At 36.8% G+C, this 16,921-nt stretch overlaps 1 protein-coding gene across 1 annotated transcript; it reads left to right on the top strand.

Moving 5' to 3' along the window:
• The first annotated feature begins 1,300 nt into the window (after window positions 1-1,300).
• LOC145211345 (uncharacterized) lies at window positions 1,301-16,216 on the top strand. The gene is made up of 20 exons (XM_080080036.1): window positions 1,301-1,415; window positions 7,450-7,557; window positions 7,733-7,871; window positions 8,081-8,210; window positions 9,060-9,198; window positions 9,283-9,429; window positions 9,514-9,661; window positions 10,679-11,057; window positions 11,565-11,618; window positions 12,078-12,132; window positions 12,566-12,619; window positions 12,941-12,985; window positions 13,237-13,314; window positions 13,621-13,680; window positions 13,752-13,901; window positions 14,192-14,323; window positions 14,434-14,585; window positions 14,705-14,918; window positions 15,092-15,330; window positions 15,871-16,216. Exons 1-20 carry the CDS (start codon window positions 1,301-1,303, stop codon window positions 16,117-16,119), a joined length of 2,787 nt encoding a protein of 928 aa, XP_079936162.1. The 3' UTR covers window positions 16,120-16,216.
• Window positions 16,217-16,921: the final 705 nt, after the last annotated feature.

A 16,921-nucleotide genomic window follows, 5' to 3' on the forward strand; every position in this document is an offset into this window, starting at 1 on the left:
GTTGTAATCGTGTTTTTCTTTGCTCGGCTTCAGACCTTATCGCATTTTTTTGCAAAGTATGTGATACATAGATTTTTTTTGTTTCATTGTTTACCTGGCTTATACTCACACACACATTTTAATGTGGTACAACTACATTCCACCGAAGCCTTGGTTGTCGGATATACAGACAGTATTTGCATGAAGATCAGATATTTTTGCAAAAATCCAATTAAGCTTCTTTATTCAGTTCCTAACAGGATCCTTACAAAAAACAGCAAGGGAAACATAAACTAGTTAAACCAGACTGAATTACGCAAACAATTTTGAAGCGTCGGACATAACAGGTGGGGAAAAACTGTCATTTTTTCTGTTGCGGCCGCCTGACAACCTAAACCGGAACTGACGCACGTCGATTGGCAACAAATGTTTCGACAGTGGGACTTTCCCCCAGTGGAAACTAGACTCCCGCAGGCAGCCTTTTTCTTTAAAACACCAGACGATCATACACCGAGCGCGTCTACCTCTGCGCGTGACTTTTAGTATTCATGAAGAGAGTTTACCTTCTGAATAGGCGGCTGGGGACAGGTCGCACAAAGTAGGAAACAAAGGTTAAGGTGCGGCGATTGACAAACAGCTGAATTGTAGCGTTGCAAGGTTTCCTGAACACAGTGTTCAAATGTCCTTATCAGCTGTGTTTGTGGGTTGGCAAATTGCATGGTTTTAACGATCAGTTTAAAGTAGAGATTCGGCGAATCGGCAAAAATTGGGTTAGGCTGAAACCAAATTGTCGGCAGTTTTGACAGCACCGAATCATTTGACGTCACGCGAAATCGTACGCTACGGGCTCGAACTAGTTTTCCTACTAGACAAACCGTGCAGAATAGTTGTGTTTCATTGTCATTCTGTTTCTGTGGGGTTTGAATTAATGAATTACTTTACGCATTTTTAGTTATTGGATAGTTTAAAAGATTGTGTGGTACCTTATAAAGCAGAAAAAAACAATTACGTTTGAAATTTGTGTTCTTAAAAGATTTAGTTTTGACCAAATCCTAATTAATTATGTGAACGAAACCAAATCATTGCAAAAAAGGCCAATTCGGCTGAATATATTGAGCAAACCGAATACTCGGCAGATCTTTGATTAAAAGGCAACAAAATTAATGTAAAATTAGGTTTCATGCAAAGATGTTGGTTTGTCCGTTTTTTTTTTATTGCTGTTGAAACCATAAATTGTGTGCTTTACATAAGCAAACACAAAAACTTTTCATTTTCTTTTAGTTGTTTAGGTTTAGGCAAACTGAACTATGTGTGAAAAACAATGTCCATAAAGGGATACATTATTTCATTAGCTCCTCTGTTTGAAGAATTTTTATCTAATGGAGAGTTGAAGGATATTTGTGGAAATTTGTACAGAAATCGTATTCTCACATCTGGTTAGTAGTGCTTTTATAAACTTGGCATGTCTTTTTTTAGAATCAGATTACGCTACCCTAGACTGAAACCTAAACCTGTACAATGGTCAGACTGAAAACTTTGACAAGTCTGAAGTCGTCCACCGTTTTATTAGACATATATATTTCGCCTAAGTAATAGGCATCGTCAGTATCTAAAAACAAAACAGCGCTAAAAAATGGTATGCAGGTATAACTATAAAGCACAAACAAAACATATTAAAAACTGCTGACAGTAAGGTAGAACTAGGACCTGCAGATGGCGCGGCCAAACACGCACTAGTAAAGATGGAAAGAAAAGGAAAAACGCTCAATCTGTGGCGCGGGGCAAAAGAAGGTAGATAAGGACGGCAGAAGCGTTGTAAAAACCAATGGCGGAAACACTGATAAAAATGAACGCGTAGGAATAAACAAATAAAATGTTATTTAATGTAGGGTAAAAACATTTTTTGTAAGTTTATTTCAGCTCCAATCTTGCTGGCCCACTTACTTTCATAGATGTCCAGTAGATGGATAGGTGGCTGCTCCAAAAACTGCACCCGAAAACACGTGCTGATAGGGTCACGGGCGTTGGCGCTATGCTCTGTGGCATAGTGCTGACAAAGGGCTGCCTTTTCGTTATAATCACCCGGTTTGAAAGAATTCCACATAGATCTGTGTCCCGTCCAACGTACTGAAAACTTATTTTTTGTTTGACCGACATACTGCTTTTGGCATATTGTGCAGGTGGCAGCATATATGCCATAGTTGCGGCATGTGAGTGTTTGCCGTAACTTTGTTACACCCTTTTTGCTTTCTATGTTAGTGGTATAGTCAACCATTCCTTTGTGATTTCCAAAGTGTCCACACAAAGCACAGTGTCCACAAGGTGCAGATGAGCCCCCAATAGGCATGGAACTGTTTTTCCCGACTTGCGCTAGCCGTCTGTAGCGGGTAAGGAGGTTTCCGAGTGTTGGTGGTCGTTTGTATGTTATTGTGATATTTTTTACCAAACTTCGGTCTTTTGCGGAAGGTTGTAGTAGTAATGGAAAGCTCGTTGCCCAAACATTCAGAGCCTTTTGCGAGCTGTTGCCATTCGAGGGTGGAAATCTGTTTGTCCACATACTTGCTTTTTCAATGACGTCATTTGTCATTGACGTAGGGAAGCAGGATAGTTTGGCTTTGATACGCAGTTTGCCAAGGCTGGCTCTGAAATCATCGTCACGTTCGTTTAAGCGCCGTAGTCGTTTTGACTCTCCATGTATAATGGACTTAAAAACGGAAGGAGGGTGGTGGGACCATCCGTTTAAAAATCGTCGGCCGGTTGCGGTGTCTTTGACGTAGTCTGTTGTTTTAAATTTAAATTTATTCTGTCGGCTGATGACGTGGTTTACATCCAGAAATGGAATATGCCCCTCGGTTTGGGCGGTTGTAAGGTAGTTGTGGGTTATTTCCAAACCGTGAGTGGCAAACACGCTCTCGATACCCCTAATGGTTGTTCTGAAGATATCGTAGCCAAAACAGAGATAAATCATATCGTCAATGAACCTCATGAACAGTTCTGTTCTTTGTATAAAGCACGCTGCCTGCACCATGATATAATGAACGCCAATGTTGGCGAGCGAGACAGAATGGTTGTCACCAGTTACGATGCCCTTTTTCTGAGTGTAAAAATTGTCCCCGTGTTTGAGGATGGCATTTTCCAAACATAAGAATGTTAGTTCGATGAGGTTTTCTATACTATGTTTGCTGAAGTTGCTCTCCGTTGCAAGCGCGTCTTTAAGCGCCGCACGCAGGTGCGACCGGTCCATGTTGTTGTAAAGTGATTTGACATCTGCTGTTACGATAAACAGAGGCGTATCCGCAAGTTGTTTTTCAATTGTTGATGTTGTCTTTTCCTTCCAATTTAAAAGTTCACGTAAATAATGAGAACTGTCCCGGCAGTACTCAGGAACAACGGCTTGGTTGTATGAGACACTTATTGGCTTTAACAGATATTCTAAGAACGCTGTAATTCTGGACATGGGTGTGTGACTCAGCGATTGCAGCAACCGAACAGGTATTTCACTGACGTCCATCTCTACCAGTTGCTTCAAACCCACCTTGTGCGTTTTGAACAAGGGATAGGCGTATGATGGTGTACAACATGAAAAGTGCTTAGCCGAGGGGCCAGGAACATGTTGATAGCTATTTCCCTTGCATTTTATACCGAGTGTGTGCCATAGCATTATGTCGCTTAAAACGTTATCTCTGTGAAGGTTTATGATTTTTTCTTCACACTTCTTTTTGGCCCGAGAAAGGTTTCCTAAGTATACTTCAGAGGAATATTCCAGCTTGACGTGTGTTTCGAGCGATTTTTCCATAACCTGTTGGTAGTCTTCATAGTCAATGATTATGATTTTGCCATCCTTGTCCGATTTGCAAATGACAATTGTGTGGCTTGATGTCAGGCGAATCAGCTTGCGTAGACTCCACTTCATGCTGGTATTAAGGTTGCATCGTTGGTGATACCGTTGCATTACCTTTGTTCCTAATTGACGCAGCTTGGCGAAGGCAATATCACCATAAACTTTAATGGCGTCACCAAGAAGGTCTTTATGTGGTCTGGAGTATTTTTGCACTTTTAGTTTTTCGGGTATCGCTGGTTCTTGGTGATTTTCTTCGAACAGTGAACTCCACTCGAGCCTCCGAACATGTTGGTAGGCATTTAACCACTCGCGATTTTCAATTGTTTCCGTCCACCGTGGTGTAGGAGCGAAATTGAGACCGTAACTAAGCAACAGCTTGTCGTTAAAATCCAATGTCACGGAGGACTTATTGATAACGGTTTGTCCTAGGTTGTCGACTAACGCTGCTTTTCTTAACGTATCACGTCGGTTGTTGTATCTTTTTCTATCTTTCTTGTTTCTCCTGTTTTTTGACGTATTTCTGTAATTGGTGGGTGTTTTGAATTGAGATAAATTGGTCATTAAGCGCGTTTTTTCCTGTTTTCTGTATAAAAAGTTGAATTTCCTGATATGTTTCCGTTTACATGTCACATTGGCGTATCTTAATTGTTCCCGATCAACCTTCGTAAGATTGTGCCAAGAAGGTTCTATTTTGGCCGCTGCGTTTTGCAGTCGAGGAAGGTCTTTAGCAATTCTTCTCTGTTGTTGAATTAAAAGCAAGTCAAAATCCATACCCTTGCGTTGGTTTGATGGCAGTAGAACGTTGCATGATAAACAACGTTTGAGCAAGACCGTCCTTTGTTTGTACGATACGTACTGCAAGAACTGCTTGTTGGTCATACTGAGCTACACAGGACGTCGCTGCTTGTAGACAATAAACTGTGTAGTATATTATAAATCACGAGTCACCAGAGACTCAGTACGACAGATGGAGACAACAGTCGCATATAATAACAGACTGAAAACTTTGACAAGTCTGAAGTCGTCCACCGTTTTATTAGACATATATATTTCGCCTAAGTAATAGGCATCGTCAGTATCTAAAAACAAAACAGCGCTAAAAAATGGTATGCAGGTATAACTATAAAGCACAAACAAAACATATTAAAAACTGCTGACAGTAAGGTAGAACTAGGACCTGCAGATGGCGCGGCCAAACACGCACTAGTAAAGATGGAAAGAAAAGGAAAAACGCTCAATCTGTGGCGCGGGGCAAAAGAAGGTAGATAAGGACGGCAGAAGCGTTGTAAAAACCAATGGCGGAAACACTGATAAAAATGAACGCGTAGGAATAAACAAATAAAATGTTATTTAATGTAGGGTAAAAACATTTTTTGTAAGTTTATTTCAGCTCCAATCTTGCTGGCCCACTTACTTTCATAGATGTCCAGTAGATGGATAGGTGGCTGCTCCAAAAAATGCACCCGAAAACACGTGCTGATAGGGTCACGGGCGTTGGCGCTATGCTCTGTGGCATAGTGCTGACAAAGGGCTGCCTTTTCGTTATAATCACCCGGTTTGAAAGAATTCCACATAGATCTGTGTCCCGTCCAACGTACTGAAAACTTATTTTTTGTTTGACCGACATACTGCTTTTGGCATATTGTGCAGGTGGCAGCATATATGCCATAGTTGCGGCATGTGAGTGTTTGCCGTAACTTTGTTACACCCTTTTTGCTTTCTATGTTAGTGGTATAGTCAACCATTCCTTTGTGATTTCCAAAGTGTCCACACAAAGCACAGTGTCCACAAGGTGCAGATGAGCCCCCAATAGGCATGGAACTGTTTTCCCCGACTTGCGCTAGCCGTCTGTAGCGGGTAAGGAGGTTTCCGAGTGTTGGTGGTCGTTTGTATGTTATTGTGATATTTTTTACCAAACTTCGGTCTTTTGCGGAAGGTTGTAGTAGTAATGGAAAGCTCGTTGCCCAAACATTCAGAGCCTTTTGCGAGCTGTTGCCATTCGAGGGTGGAAATCTGTTTGTCCACATACTTGCTTTTTCAATGACGTCATTTGTCATTGACGTAGGGAAGCAGGATAGTTTGGCTTTGATACGCAGTTTGCCAAGGCTGGCTCTGAAATCATCGTCACGTTCGTTTAAGCGCCGTAGTCGTTTTGACTCTCCATGTATAATGGACTTAAAAACGGAAGGAGGGTGGTGGGACCATCCGTTTAAAAATCGTCGGCCGGTTGCGGTGTCTTTGACGTAGTCTGTTGTTTTAAATTTAAATTTATTCTGTCGGCTGATGACGTGGTTTACATCCAGAAATGGAATATGCCCCTCGGTTTGGGCGGTTGTAAGGTAGTTGTGGGTTATTTCCAAACCGTGAGTGGCAAACACGCTCTCGATACCCCTAATGGTTGTTCTGAAGATATCGTAGCCAAAACAGAGATAAATCATATCGTCAATGAACCTCATGAACAGTTCTGTTCTTTGTATAAAGCACGCTGCCTGCACCATGATATAATGAACGCCAATGTTGGCGAGCGAGACAGAATGGTTGTCACCAGTTACGATGCCCTTTTTCTGAGTGTAAAAATTGTCCCCGTGTTTGAGGATGGCATTTTCCAAACATAAGAATGTTAGTTCGATGAGGTTTTCTATACTATGTTTGCTGAAGTTGCTCTCCGTTGCAAGCGCGTCTTTAAGCGCCGCACGCAGGTGCGACCGGTCCATGTTGTTGTAAAGTGATTTGACATCTGCTGTTACGATAAACAGAGGCGTATCCGCAAGTTGTTTTTCAATTGTTGATGTTGTCTTTTCCTTCCAATTTAAAAGTTCACGTAAATAATGAGAACTGTCCCGGCAGTACTCAGGAACAACGGCTTGGTTGTATGAGACACTTATTGGCTTTAACAGATATTCTAAGAACGCTGTAATTCTGGACATGGGTGTGTGACTCAGCGATTGCAGCAACCGAACAGGTATTTCACTGACGTCCATCTCTACCAGTTGCTTCAAACCCACCTTGTGCGTTTTGAACAAGGGATAGGCGTATGATGGTGTACAACATGAAAAGTGCTTAGCCGAGGGGCCAGGAACATGTTGATAGCTATTTCCCTTGCATTTTATACCGAGTGTGTGCCATAGCATTATGTCGCTTAAAACGTTATCTCTGTGAAGGTTTATGATTTTTTCTTCACACTTCTTTTTGGCCCGAGAAAGGTTTCCTAAGTATACTTCAGAGGTCCATCTGCAGGTCCTAGTTCTACCTTACTGTCAGCAGTTTTTAATATGTTTTGTTTGTGCTTTATAGTTATACCTGCATACCATTTTTTAGCGCTGTTTTGTTTTTAGATACTGACGATGCCTATTACTTAGGCGAAATATATATGTCTAATAAAACGGTGGACGACTTCAGACTTGTCAAAGTTTTCAGTCTGTTATTATATGCGACTGTTGTCTCCATCTGTCATACTGAGTCTCTGGTGACTCGTGATTTATAATATACTACACAGTTTATTATCCTGTACAATGGTAATAGTTTTTTTAAAATGCTAGGATATGCTTGAATCTTATCCAAGAACCAAGCCCTGCCAATTGGTATACCCAAGTATTCACTGACCAACTGAAATCGCAATATTTTTATAGACTTGGCCAAGAAAAACTGCTCACTTTCACAGGCACTTACAGCGGCTTTAACTTCTTCAAAAGAAAAGAAATGGAAACAGGCATTAGTGCAAGAAATAAAAAACTGTGGTATGTATATTGTATGCAATACACGTAAGCCACATGTAAAATATGCTTTCCTATTTTTGTTCAATGCCTTTTGTTCAAAACTTTTTAAACTTAAACATTGCAAGTGCAGCAATGCAGTGCTGGCTATATAAGAATTTTGTACATTTATTTTTCTAAACTTGTCATAATACTTTAGGCAAAGAAAAGTTAGCTGTGGTAGTGAGAAGTTACTTGTTGGAAAATAACAACAAGCTGATGTGGGTTGTAACAAAATGGTATGATCTGGTGCAATCTAAGCACACTTTTGATGGATTGGAATGGTTGCTACATGATATGTATGTATATGTTGATACACTGTTGGTGTTTTTGAAAATGGGTACATCCCCCTAACATTTCTAACCGGTTTGTCAAAGGTTACATGCTGCTTAAAATTTTAAAATTAGGAAATTACTTCTAGAAACAGTTACATCCAATTTAGAAGTCTTGTTTGCAATTTGTCCATTGTTATGTCATATTAAATGTGTTTTTCCTACCTTTGAAACAGAAAGATAAGGAGGTCTAACCAGTTGCTTGATGTGGCATTTGATTGCACACAGTCTGAAAACGATTCCAACATCCACAATCTCATTGTGGAACAGATGAAATCTAACTTGCAAAAGCACCTGCCACAAAAAGTAAGTAGTATTGCTTGGCAACTGTTTAACAAAACTTGCAAAATGACTTACATATACTTTAGATACCAGTGTCAAAACAAAATCTTATTCTTCACATACATGTTAAAATTCCCTGGACCACTTGCTATAGTTTCTTAACTGGGAGCTTTAGCGTCTTGGGAGGGGGGAGGAGGCTCCACCAAATCAAAATTTTGCCAATAGAATTGCGCTTCAAATGTCCACAACAAAATGTTTAATAATAAGTTGACAATTACATGGTTTGGCAAAGATACATGTGTTTAATGCAATCAAAATATCAGTGCTCCCTGAGGACACAATCAAAAAAAGAGACATGTGGGCAAGACAACAATTGGCACCGTATACAACAAAAACAATTTTGTCATGGATATCTTTAAACTACTGATGTATGTTATTTAGTTATATGTTTCTATTATGCCGGATACTTCTAACTAGGTTTGATGAGTCCGGTGGTATAGGGCCCCACTTCCGGTGAAACTAGGATGCTGACTCAGATTAAAAGCATTTTTCCGACTAGTAACTATGAAATCTGACACTTTAAGGTTTTCATTGTAGTTTATGATGAGGTGCTTGTCTTGGGTCACATGGGCCTGTCACAAAAAACGCTATTTTTGTAATACCTTCGACTTTGCAGCCCTCATGGAAAAAGTTGATAAGACTGGTATAATAATCATAAATTTTCTGGTATAATAATCATAATTTTTTTTATGACTTGAGTAATATATTCCCCTCTATAGACAAAAGCTCTTAGAAATATGAAAGTTATAGAACCACTGGTTTAAATTGTACAATAACATTTTTATTTTGTAACTTGTTCCAAAATACTTTAAGAGTTCAAAATCTTATACAAAGCATTTTGTTGATCCCAATCTTTTGAGAAACATTGAACCTATGTTGTCATGTGAATTATCTATTCAACAAATTTTGACGATTTCAAGTATTTTGTGTGAAGAAAAAATAATCCCAAAAGGTGACCTGATTGTGGCATTTTGTGTACTGACAGTATCACAAAAAGTTAACTTGGCACCTGGATACTTTTTTACAATCTATACAGATATTGTCAAAAAAATTGAAAAGTTATACAGTTCTTGTCAACCAGGATGTGAATCCAAAGCAATCAATCATATTGCTGATGGAATCTACAAAACAAAAACAAGTGGATGGGAAAGTGTATTGCGTTTAAGTGTTAACAATGAAGCAGGTATTTTATATTACGTTTTGGAGGTTTTGTAACTAAAAATCAATTTTTTTTAGTTTAGCTAAAAATCAAAACTATTGTGTGCAGGTATTTTAATTGCCCATGCTCTTGATGCTTGCTTTAATCACCCGGAAGCAATAGCTTTTAGATGGATGGCTATATGCTGGAAAGGATTAAAAACCAAGCATGATTTGGTTTGCTCTGCCTATGAGACATTTTTTCATACTAGCAGCAGGTATGATACACAAATGACACTGATCCTATAATACCCTATTCAAAAGTTGTATACACACCACTTGATGCATATTGGTGTACTATTTTATTTTGGTTAGATAGTACATATATGAGCTTAAAAACAGTAAAACCAATGGTTGATAAAATCTTGTAAATGGTGCTAATATAGTGGTGTCAATTCAGATGAAACAGTTAATCAGAATTTGCCAAAATTTGCCCTGTCTGAAATCTGCATGAACAAAACAAATTGTCATCAGAGTTGTGAATTTACGCTACCTCAGCAAAAATAAAGTTGTGCATATTTAAAGCAATATAGATGCTCCTAAAAGTAGACGTTAAGGCTCTTTGACCACGATAAAACCTTCAGGCTAGTCTCATTTATTTTAACAATCACAATTTTGTTTAACTTGTTAACAAAGAGATGCACAACCCACAGGCACTCCACAACATGCCACACACATCTTTTTATCACTTAGCAACTGATAGTTAACAATTTAAAAATTGTCCCAATTTACAGTTTTTCTCCAATAAAGCGGATTGCATTTAACTCACTTGTTTGTCTTGGCAAATGATAGGCAACCATTTGGGATTCACTAAACTGTCCCAATTAACTGGTTTTTCATGTAAAGTTATTTGCCATTAACCGGATTCAACTGTATGATAAAAAAAAAAAAATCAATGTGTAAAGACTAAAAAGGACAAACTTTTGCTATTTATAGGACTTTTGGTAATTGTACTTAAAGATGACAAATATTGACTTTTCTCTGACCAATCCTAGTACAGTTGGTTGACGCAAGAGTATGTTTTGTTTGCAAGCTATTGCTTTTTGTGATTTGGTTGGTGAACAAGCTCTAATAGCCTATTTAAGAAATACTCTGTTTCAAACAAGCAATGTTGGTTGACTATGAACAGACTCGGTGTGTGATTTGTTTGACCCCTAGTGTCTATTAAACTTGTTGGCAGGTTTCTTCTACATAAATAACAACATGTAATCTTTCAAAAACCCACATATATGTAGGTTTTCAAAGGGTCCAGAATGGTTGCTGAAGATCACACATAAAATGCTTACAGAAAACCCAGAAAATGTCCAAAAATTTGTAAAATACCTTTCTGTAAATTTAAATCAAATGGAAGCTGCGTTGGAATCCCCAAGTCTGCAGCAAGCATCAATGCATTCTATACCAAACACTCAACAAAGTTTTATCCCAACAACATTTGGTGAAAGTGCATACCCAGTCATAAATCCAAACTCCATGCAGCAATACAGTCCACAGCATCAACAACAGGCAATGGCAGCAATGTTGAGCCTTTTCAATCAAATGCAGTCTCAAGCGCAATTTCAACCTAGCTTTGGGAATCTACCTGCCTTATCACCAGTCCATCAATTCCAGAACTTGGTAAGCTGACATTTTGTAAAATACCATTGCATTTTAGTTTGCACATTTAAAACCTTTCCAAGTTTTGTTGTAAAATTGAGCTCATAAAATAATTTAATATCTCACTTTTGCCAAGACGCAATTATCAAGACGATGGTCTTCTTATCATATTTACTTGATTGTAACCGGCTTACATTTTAATTCTATACTAATATTATTTCTACACATCAACTTTTTAATTTATTTGGGGTTCAAAACTTGTATACATGTACAGATTATACGTCGATATACGTTCTGCTGGGAACAATTATCAACTTAACTAACATATATAGGCAAAAAATTATATATGTAACAACATAAAGATGTATTATGAAACAATAGTATCTAAAATTCCAGCGTGTGGCTTGCAATCGAGGGGGGCTTACAGTTCTTTTTAACACCTTAACATGCTGCTTACAATTGAGGGTGGCTTATAAACGAGGGTGGCTTACAATCAAATAAACACGGTATTTTGCTGCTATTTTTCAGTTTCAAAGCCAATCTCTGGTCAGACCACCACTAGCACCACAGGGATTTTATCAAGTATGATATTTTGCAAGGTTTATTGTTAGTAAATAACAAATATTATCACATACTAGTTGCATGGATTGAAAATCCCGAACTATCTTTTTTGATGGTATATAGGGATTTTGTAGAGCTATTGTATTGTATTAATTTTGAAACCGTGCATGAAAATGGTACATAAGAACACGAAAACACTACACTAGTGACACGGAATCGGGAAACAGCTGCAAAAACCTCACGGTTGAAAATACGCCAATGTCAAAATTTTTACAAAAAAGGACATAATATTGTCAGACGCAGCAGCCGCACCCTTAAAAAGACTATGTTATAAACAGTAACGAACTATGTTTATAAACCAATCACAAAAAAGCATTGAAAATTGATTAAACACTGCCCCATATCCTTTGCAACTGTATTATACATGAAGGGTAAAAAATAGTCTTCTGTAAATACAAAACAACATGTTTGCTCTTGCAGGAACAGCACCACCAAATGGCTTCAATGACCCCTGCAGCCTCAGTAACGCCAATGGGTTTGTTCTGCCTACAATGTTTATCATTTATGCTTACATCATGTTTTTTCTTATGGTTACAACATTTTACCTGCCCCCTTGTTTTCGACAAAAAAGTAGCTTGAGTGGGCATTTAGTGCTGGCCTGTTAGAAATTTGTCTCTAGGAGGAACAATGATTATGTGGCAATTTAATAACCTTTCCAACCAAATCCTTCAATTGAATGCCATGCCTTTGTTTTTTCCTTATGAAGGTTTTTGTAATAGGCTGTTACCCAATTTTGTTTGTAAAATAACATCAACTTTAAACTTGCACAAAATTGCAGACCCCAATTTTTAATTTGAACAAAAAATTTACAATATTGACCTGTCTAATCAGAAAAATGCTTATTATCAATTTGATACAACACCAATCTGTGCATTTTAAAATACCATTTTTATCCCTTTTTTTAAAAGATGTGGATGATTGCAGAATAAATATGGAAGGGACTGATGCAGACACTACTATAGGTAAAATTCAGGATTGTTGGTCTGAGTAAGCTTTTGTCGTGAGCTCCATGAAGTTAAATGATGAGTAACCTAGAACAAACATACAAATTAATATTTGTTAAAATTTGATTTCCTATGGGTAAATCTGTAACATTAACAACCATATGCAAATATTGTAACACTTTATTAATAACTAAAACATTTTACAAGCTCCATTTTGGTGTTGCTTTTCCCCCCAAAATAATTTTATTAAGACAATTTACAAAAATATTCAAAATCACATACTGCTGAAATCAGCATATAACAGGTGATTAGTAATTTTTTGTTAACATTTATTTTTAGGTCCACCTTCTGCATTTGTCTTTCACGATGAAACTTTTAAATTAGGTAAAAACAAAATGCTTGAGAATGTCAACTACTGTGGAATCATATTATACAGCAACTAGACTTTTGTTTCCAAAACTTGCAAAATCAAACCATTCTTTTCCAAACAAAAGACAAGCGTTACTATTCAATATGTGCCTTATATTTGAAAGCACAACAAACTTGAACACATTAGAAGTATTTGCAAACTCTCTTTCAAACTGATAAGATTTAAACTGTAAATAAAATGTCAGTTTGTTACAACTTTGTTTAAGAGCGTGGCTTTGATGAACTATCTAAAGAAAGATCTAGTGAGACCCTAGAATCATCCACAACCCCTTCTGCAAAACAAGGTGTGTACTTGTTTGCAAACTTAAAAATGTTAAAATTAAAACAAACAAACATTAATTGTTTTCTAAATATATCATGATTAATTTGTCATTGGTCTGTTTCTGCTCCAGTACTCAGTTTATTTGGTAATGTAGTAAGTAGTAACATCTAATAAAAAACAAACTTGCTTCTGACAAAGTTAAAAAAATAACTATGTCTTTGCAGTAGACATTTTAAAACAAGATGAAAAAAATGCAAACAAAGGTTTGTTAGTTTAAATTCACTATAATGTAGTTTCAGGTTAATAAAATATTCATTTGTTGCTCCAGGCCAGACTTCAAAAAATGACGACATGACTTCCGGTACTTCAAAAGTTACAGGAAAAAGTGGTGAGAAGTGATGGAATAAATAGAAGACCTTCTTAGTTGTGTGGTTAGTTTTGACTGGTACATTCATATAGATAAAATCCATCAAAAAAAGGAAACTAATGAGGCACAATTAAACCAACCACACCCATCCAGTAGAAAGGAGACAAATGCAAATAAGCAGAAAGATGGGGCAACAAACGATGAGTCACCAAAAGAAAACAGGGAAATGGAGACAAAGAAAGGTGCCATTTCGAGTTGTAAAGTTGGAGAAAATATAAGCCGAAGCCTTGGTTTCAATTTAATGTAAAATCAAAGAGGCAGTAAATACTACACTCACCATGGTGCAAACGTTAAAATAAATGCAATGCAACATCATCATGTGAATGAAACATAGACAGCACGTTTTAACAGTATAGGTCCTCAAACTGTATTTATGTTGTATGGTCTAACTGCAAAATTCATAATATCATGTAAAGTAGCTAAAAAATAATCTGTTATCAATAAAGTGGATGTTATCAATGAATGTTTGAAGGTCCGGATCATGGTCACATGTTAAGATCAAGGGGCAAAGAGGAAATTAAAGTTTGTGAAAATATGACTTGCATGGAGCCATATAAATGCAAAAATCTAGGACTTATACAGTCACCTGAACCAAAAAGTGAAGGTACCCTGTCTTTTTATGTATGTTAATAATGATACCTTCCACAATTTCAGTAGGTTATGTCATTTAAGACAGTAAAGCAATTGTGCTATCTCTTGTTTGTTTTTTTGTAGAAATGATTGTCGAAATTCGTGTAATTGTTGATGGCGGATTAAAAAAATCCAATGGTTTGTTTGTTTATGTTGACAACCTAAAAGAACAATTTCCGTTGCATGAAGATGATGAAAGGTGGGTAAACACAAATTTTTTAACTTTTTGTCCAAGGGCATGATTATGTTTTGGTGAACAAAATGTCACAATTTTGCCATCAATAATGTATTTGTGACCAGTTTAAAACTAATTTAAGTCGGAATTAATATCCCACTAGTTATGACCATAAAATAGTCCCAATTACTTATTTTGAACTGTTTGTGTTTTTTAAGGTCACAGTGTTTTCACACGTTTGTATGTGTTTCAAAACATCTGTCAGAACTTACTTACAAATTCCTGACCAAAACTGATGATAAAGACTACTGGGAAGCAGTACCCCGAAATGCTTGGGATTCAAAATCAAAAATAGTGAACAGAAAACGAAAATTACGAAGTTATGATGAAAAAAGTATGTATTTTCCAGATTGGTATATTTTGACTATTTGTGGCTCTTGTAAGTGTTGCTTTGTATGTGACTGCTTTGGAAATATTGTCGTGCATTTATTTAATAGAGGTCCTGCACATGGATTTATAAATATTTATATATTAAAAAGAGGTGTAATCAATCTTTTCCTTTTGCAGGAAACTACATACTGTTTGATGTGTGCAAAATTTTAACTGAAAGTGAAACCATACCACTGGGAGATTTCAACAGTTTGTATGCAAAACACATGCAAACGCATTTGCCTGCATTTGAAACAATGCAGTTGCCTGCCAACAACAAGTCTTTTAAACAATATTATGAACACATTGATCAGTGGTGGACCTCTGCCTTTTTTGGAATTTCATTTTCAGCCAAATCCAGTTATGAAGCTACTTGTGTATGTAGCTTTTTTACAACACCCAGAAATTGATTTTCCATGTGATTTAAATGAAAGTTACTGGACATTACAAACAAACTCTTAAACCAGGGGTGTGCAATGTTTGCCACTGTGGGGCTAAGTACAGTTACCATGATTAGATCGCAGGCCATACCTGTATATAACATAAGGTGATTTTATTTTGTTGCATACCAAGTTTGCCTATGTCAAGTTAGCAAGTAAATTCACATTTGATTCTAGCATATTGTCGGGTCACAGAAAAGCACCGGGTGCATTGATCTACTCAAAAATATTTAATAATTGGACTCATTTTCCAGTACATTTGAAATCCAAGCGCTCCTTGGGCTGCACAACCTTTAATTAATTGGCCGCATTTGGCCCACAGGTTACACACCCCTGTCTTCAACAGTCCTAAGAGTAACATATAAGTTTTTTAAAAATGCTATTTTTGTCAGGAATTTTAAATACACCTTGTTGTAAGTAAAATTTTCTTTTCGGCAAATGTATTATTGTTTCGTTCAAACTTCCTATATTTCACAGAATGAAAAACTTCGCAAATATCTTGAAGACATACCAAAAGTTACTACATCTCTCAATTTATTGGCAGTACATCTTGCATTGTGCAGTGTTATCTGCAAATTTCAAATTACCCCTCCACATAGTGACAAAGAGTTTTGGAAGAAACTCAGATCTGGATTGAACATTTCAAAACTTAGCAACGATGACTACAAAAACATATATGAAGCAGTTCAGATTTGCGAAGAAGAAAACAGGTTTACACAAAATTAGGAAGTATATTGTGACAACTGCTGCTTACAGTTTCACTGCTTATAAACAATACTTTGCTTCAGCCACAAAAACAGTTACCTTTTTTGCATACATTTGATAAGCCTTTAAAAAAAACAATTAAAAACAAATTTATGATAATACAACAATATGTGTGCTTTGTTTGTTGCTTATAGTTCAATTTTGAATGGTGTGCTGCACATCTTAAAAAACACAGATGAAAGTCCAAACTGTTTACTTCTGATTCCACTGATATACATTCTTATGAACAATGGAGATCACACTTATTGTGAAAATACATGGAAACAAGTCATATCTAAAGCAATGCTATTGTCACTCATGCATAAGCTTAAAAAAGCTACGTAAGTGTGCGAAAATATCTTCAAGCTCTACAAAAATTTATACCTGTATTAAAACTGGTTCCTTGGCATATTTTTTTATACTGTTTTGGTTCTTACAAGAAAAAAACAAACAATAAACACTTATTTGCAGCCCATCCAAAAAATTGCACAAAAAAGTGAAACAGTTGGCTCCAAATTTTCCTGATATTCCAAAGTTGTACCAGGAAATTTTTAGTTTGGAATCAATTTGCAAACTACTTTCAGAGGATGCAGAGTTTTTAGACTTGTTTGATGGAACAAAACTTTTTAGGCTAGCAAAATCAACCTTTGACCAAAATGACAATCATTTGGTATTTACCATATTTCTGTTTTAGCTCTATCACATATCTTAAACCCTTATTTTCGCAGATTCTTGCCAACAACCCATCTGTTACTGACTGGATTTATAAAAGTCTTAAAACTAA

The sequence above is a fragment of the Phallusia mammillata genome, chromosome 1 (genome assembly GCF_965637545.1).
Source record: "Phallusia mammillata chromosome 1, kaPhaMamm4.hap1.1, whole genome shotgun sequence".
NCBI lineage: Eukaryota > Metazoa > Chordata > Ascidiacea > Phlebobranchia > Ascidiidae > Phallusia > Phallusia mammillata.

Coding starts and splice junctions, on each gene's coding strand:
- LOC145211345 (XM_080080036.1), top strand. CDS start 1,301: ATGTCCATAAAGGGATACATTATTTCATTAGCTCCTCTGTTTGAAGAA. Junction 7,558..7,732: donor GCAAGAAATAAAAAACTGTG/GTATGTATATTG, acceptor ATAATACTTTAG/GCAAAGAAAAGTTAGCTGTG. Junction 11,058..11,564: donor TCCATCAATTCCAGAACTTG/GTAAGCTGACAT, acceptor GCTATTTTTCAG/TTTCAAAGCCAATCTCTGGT.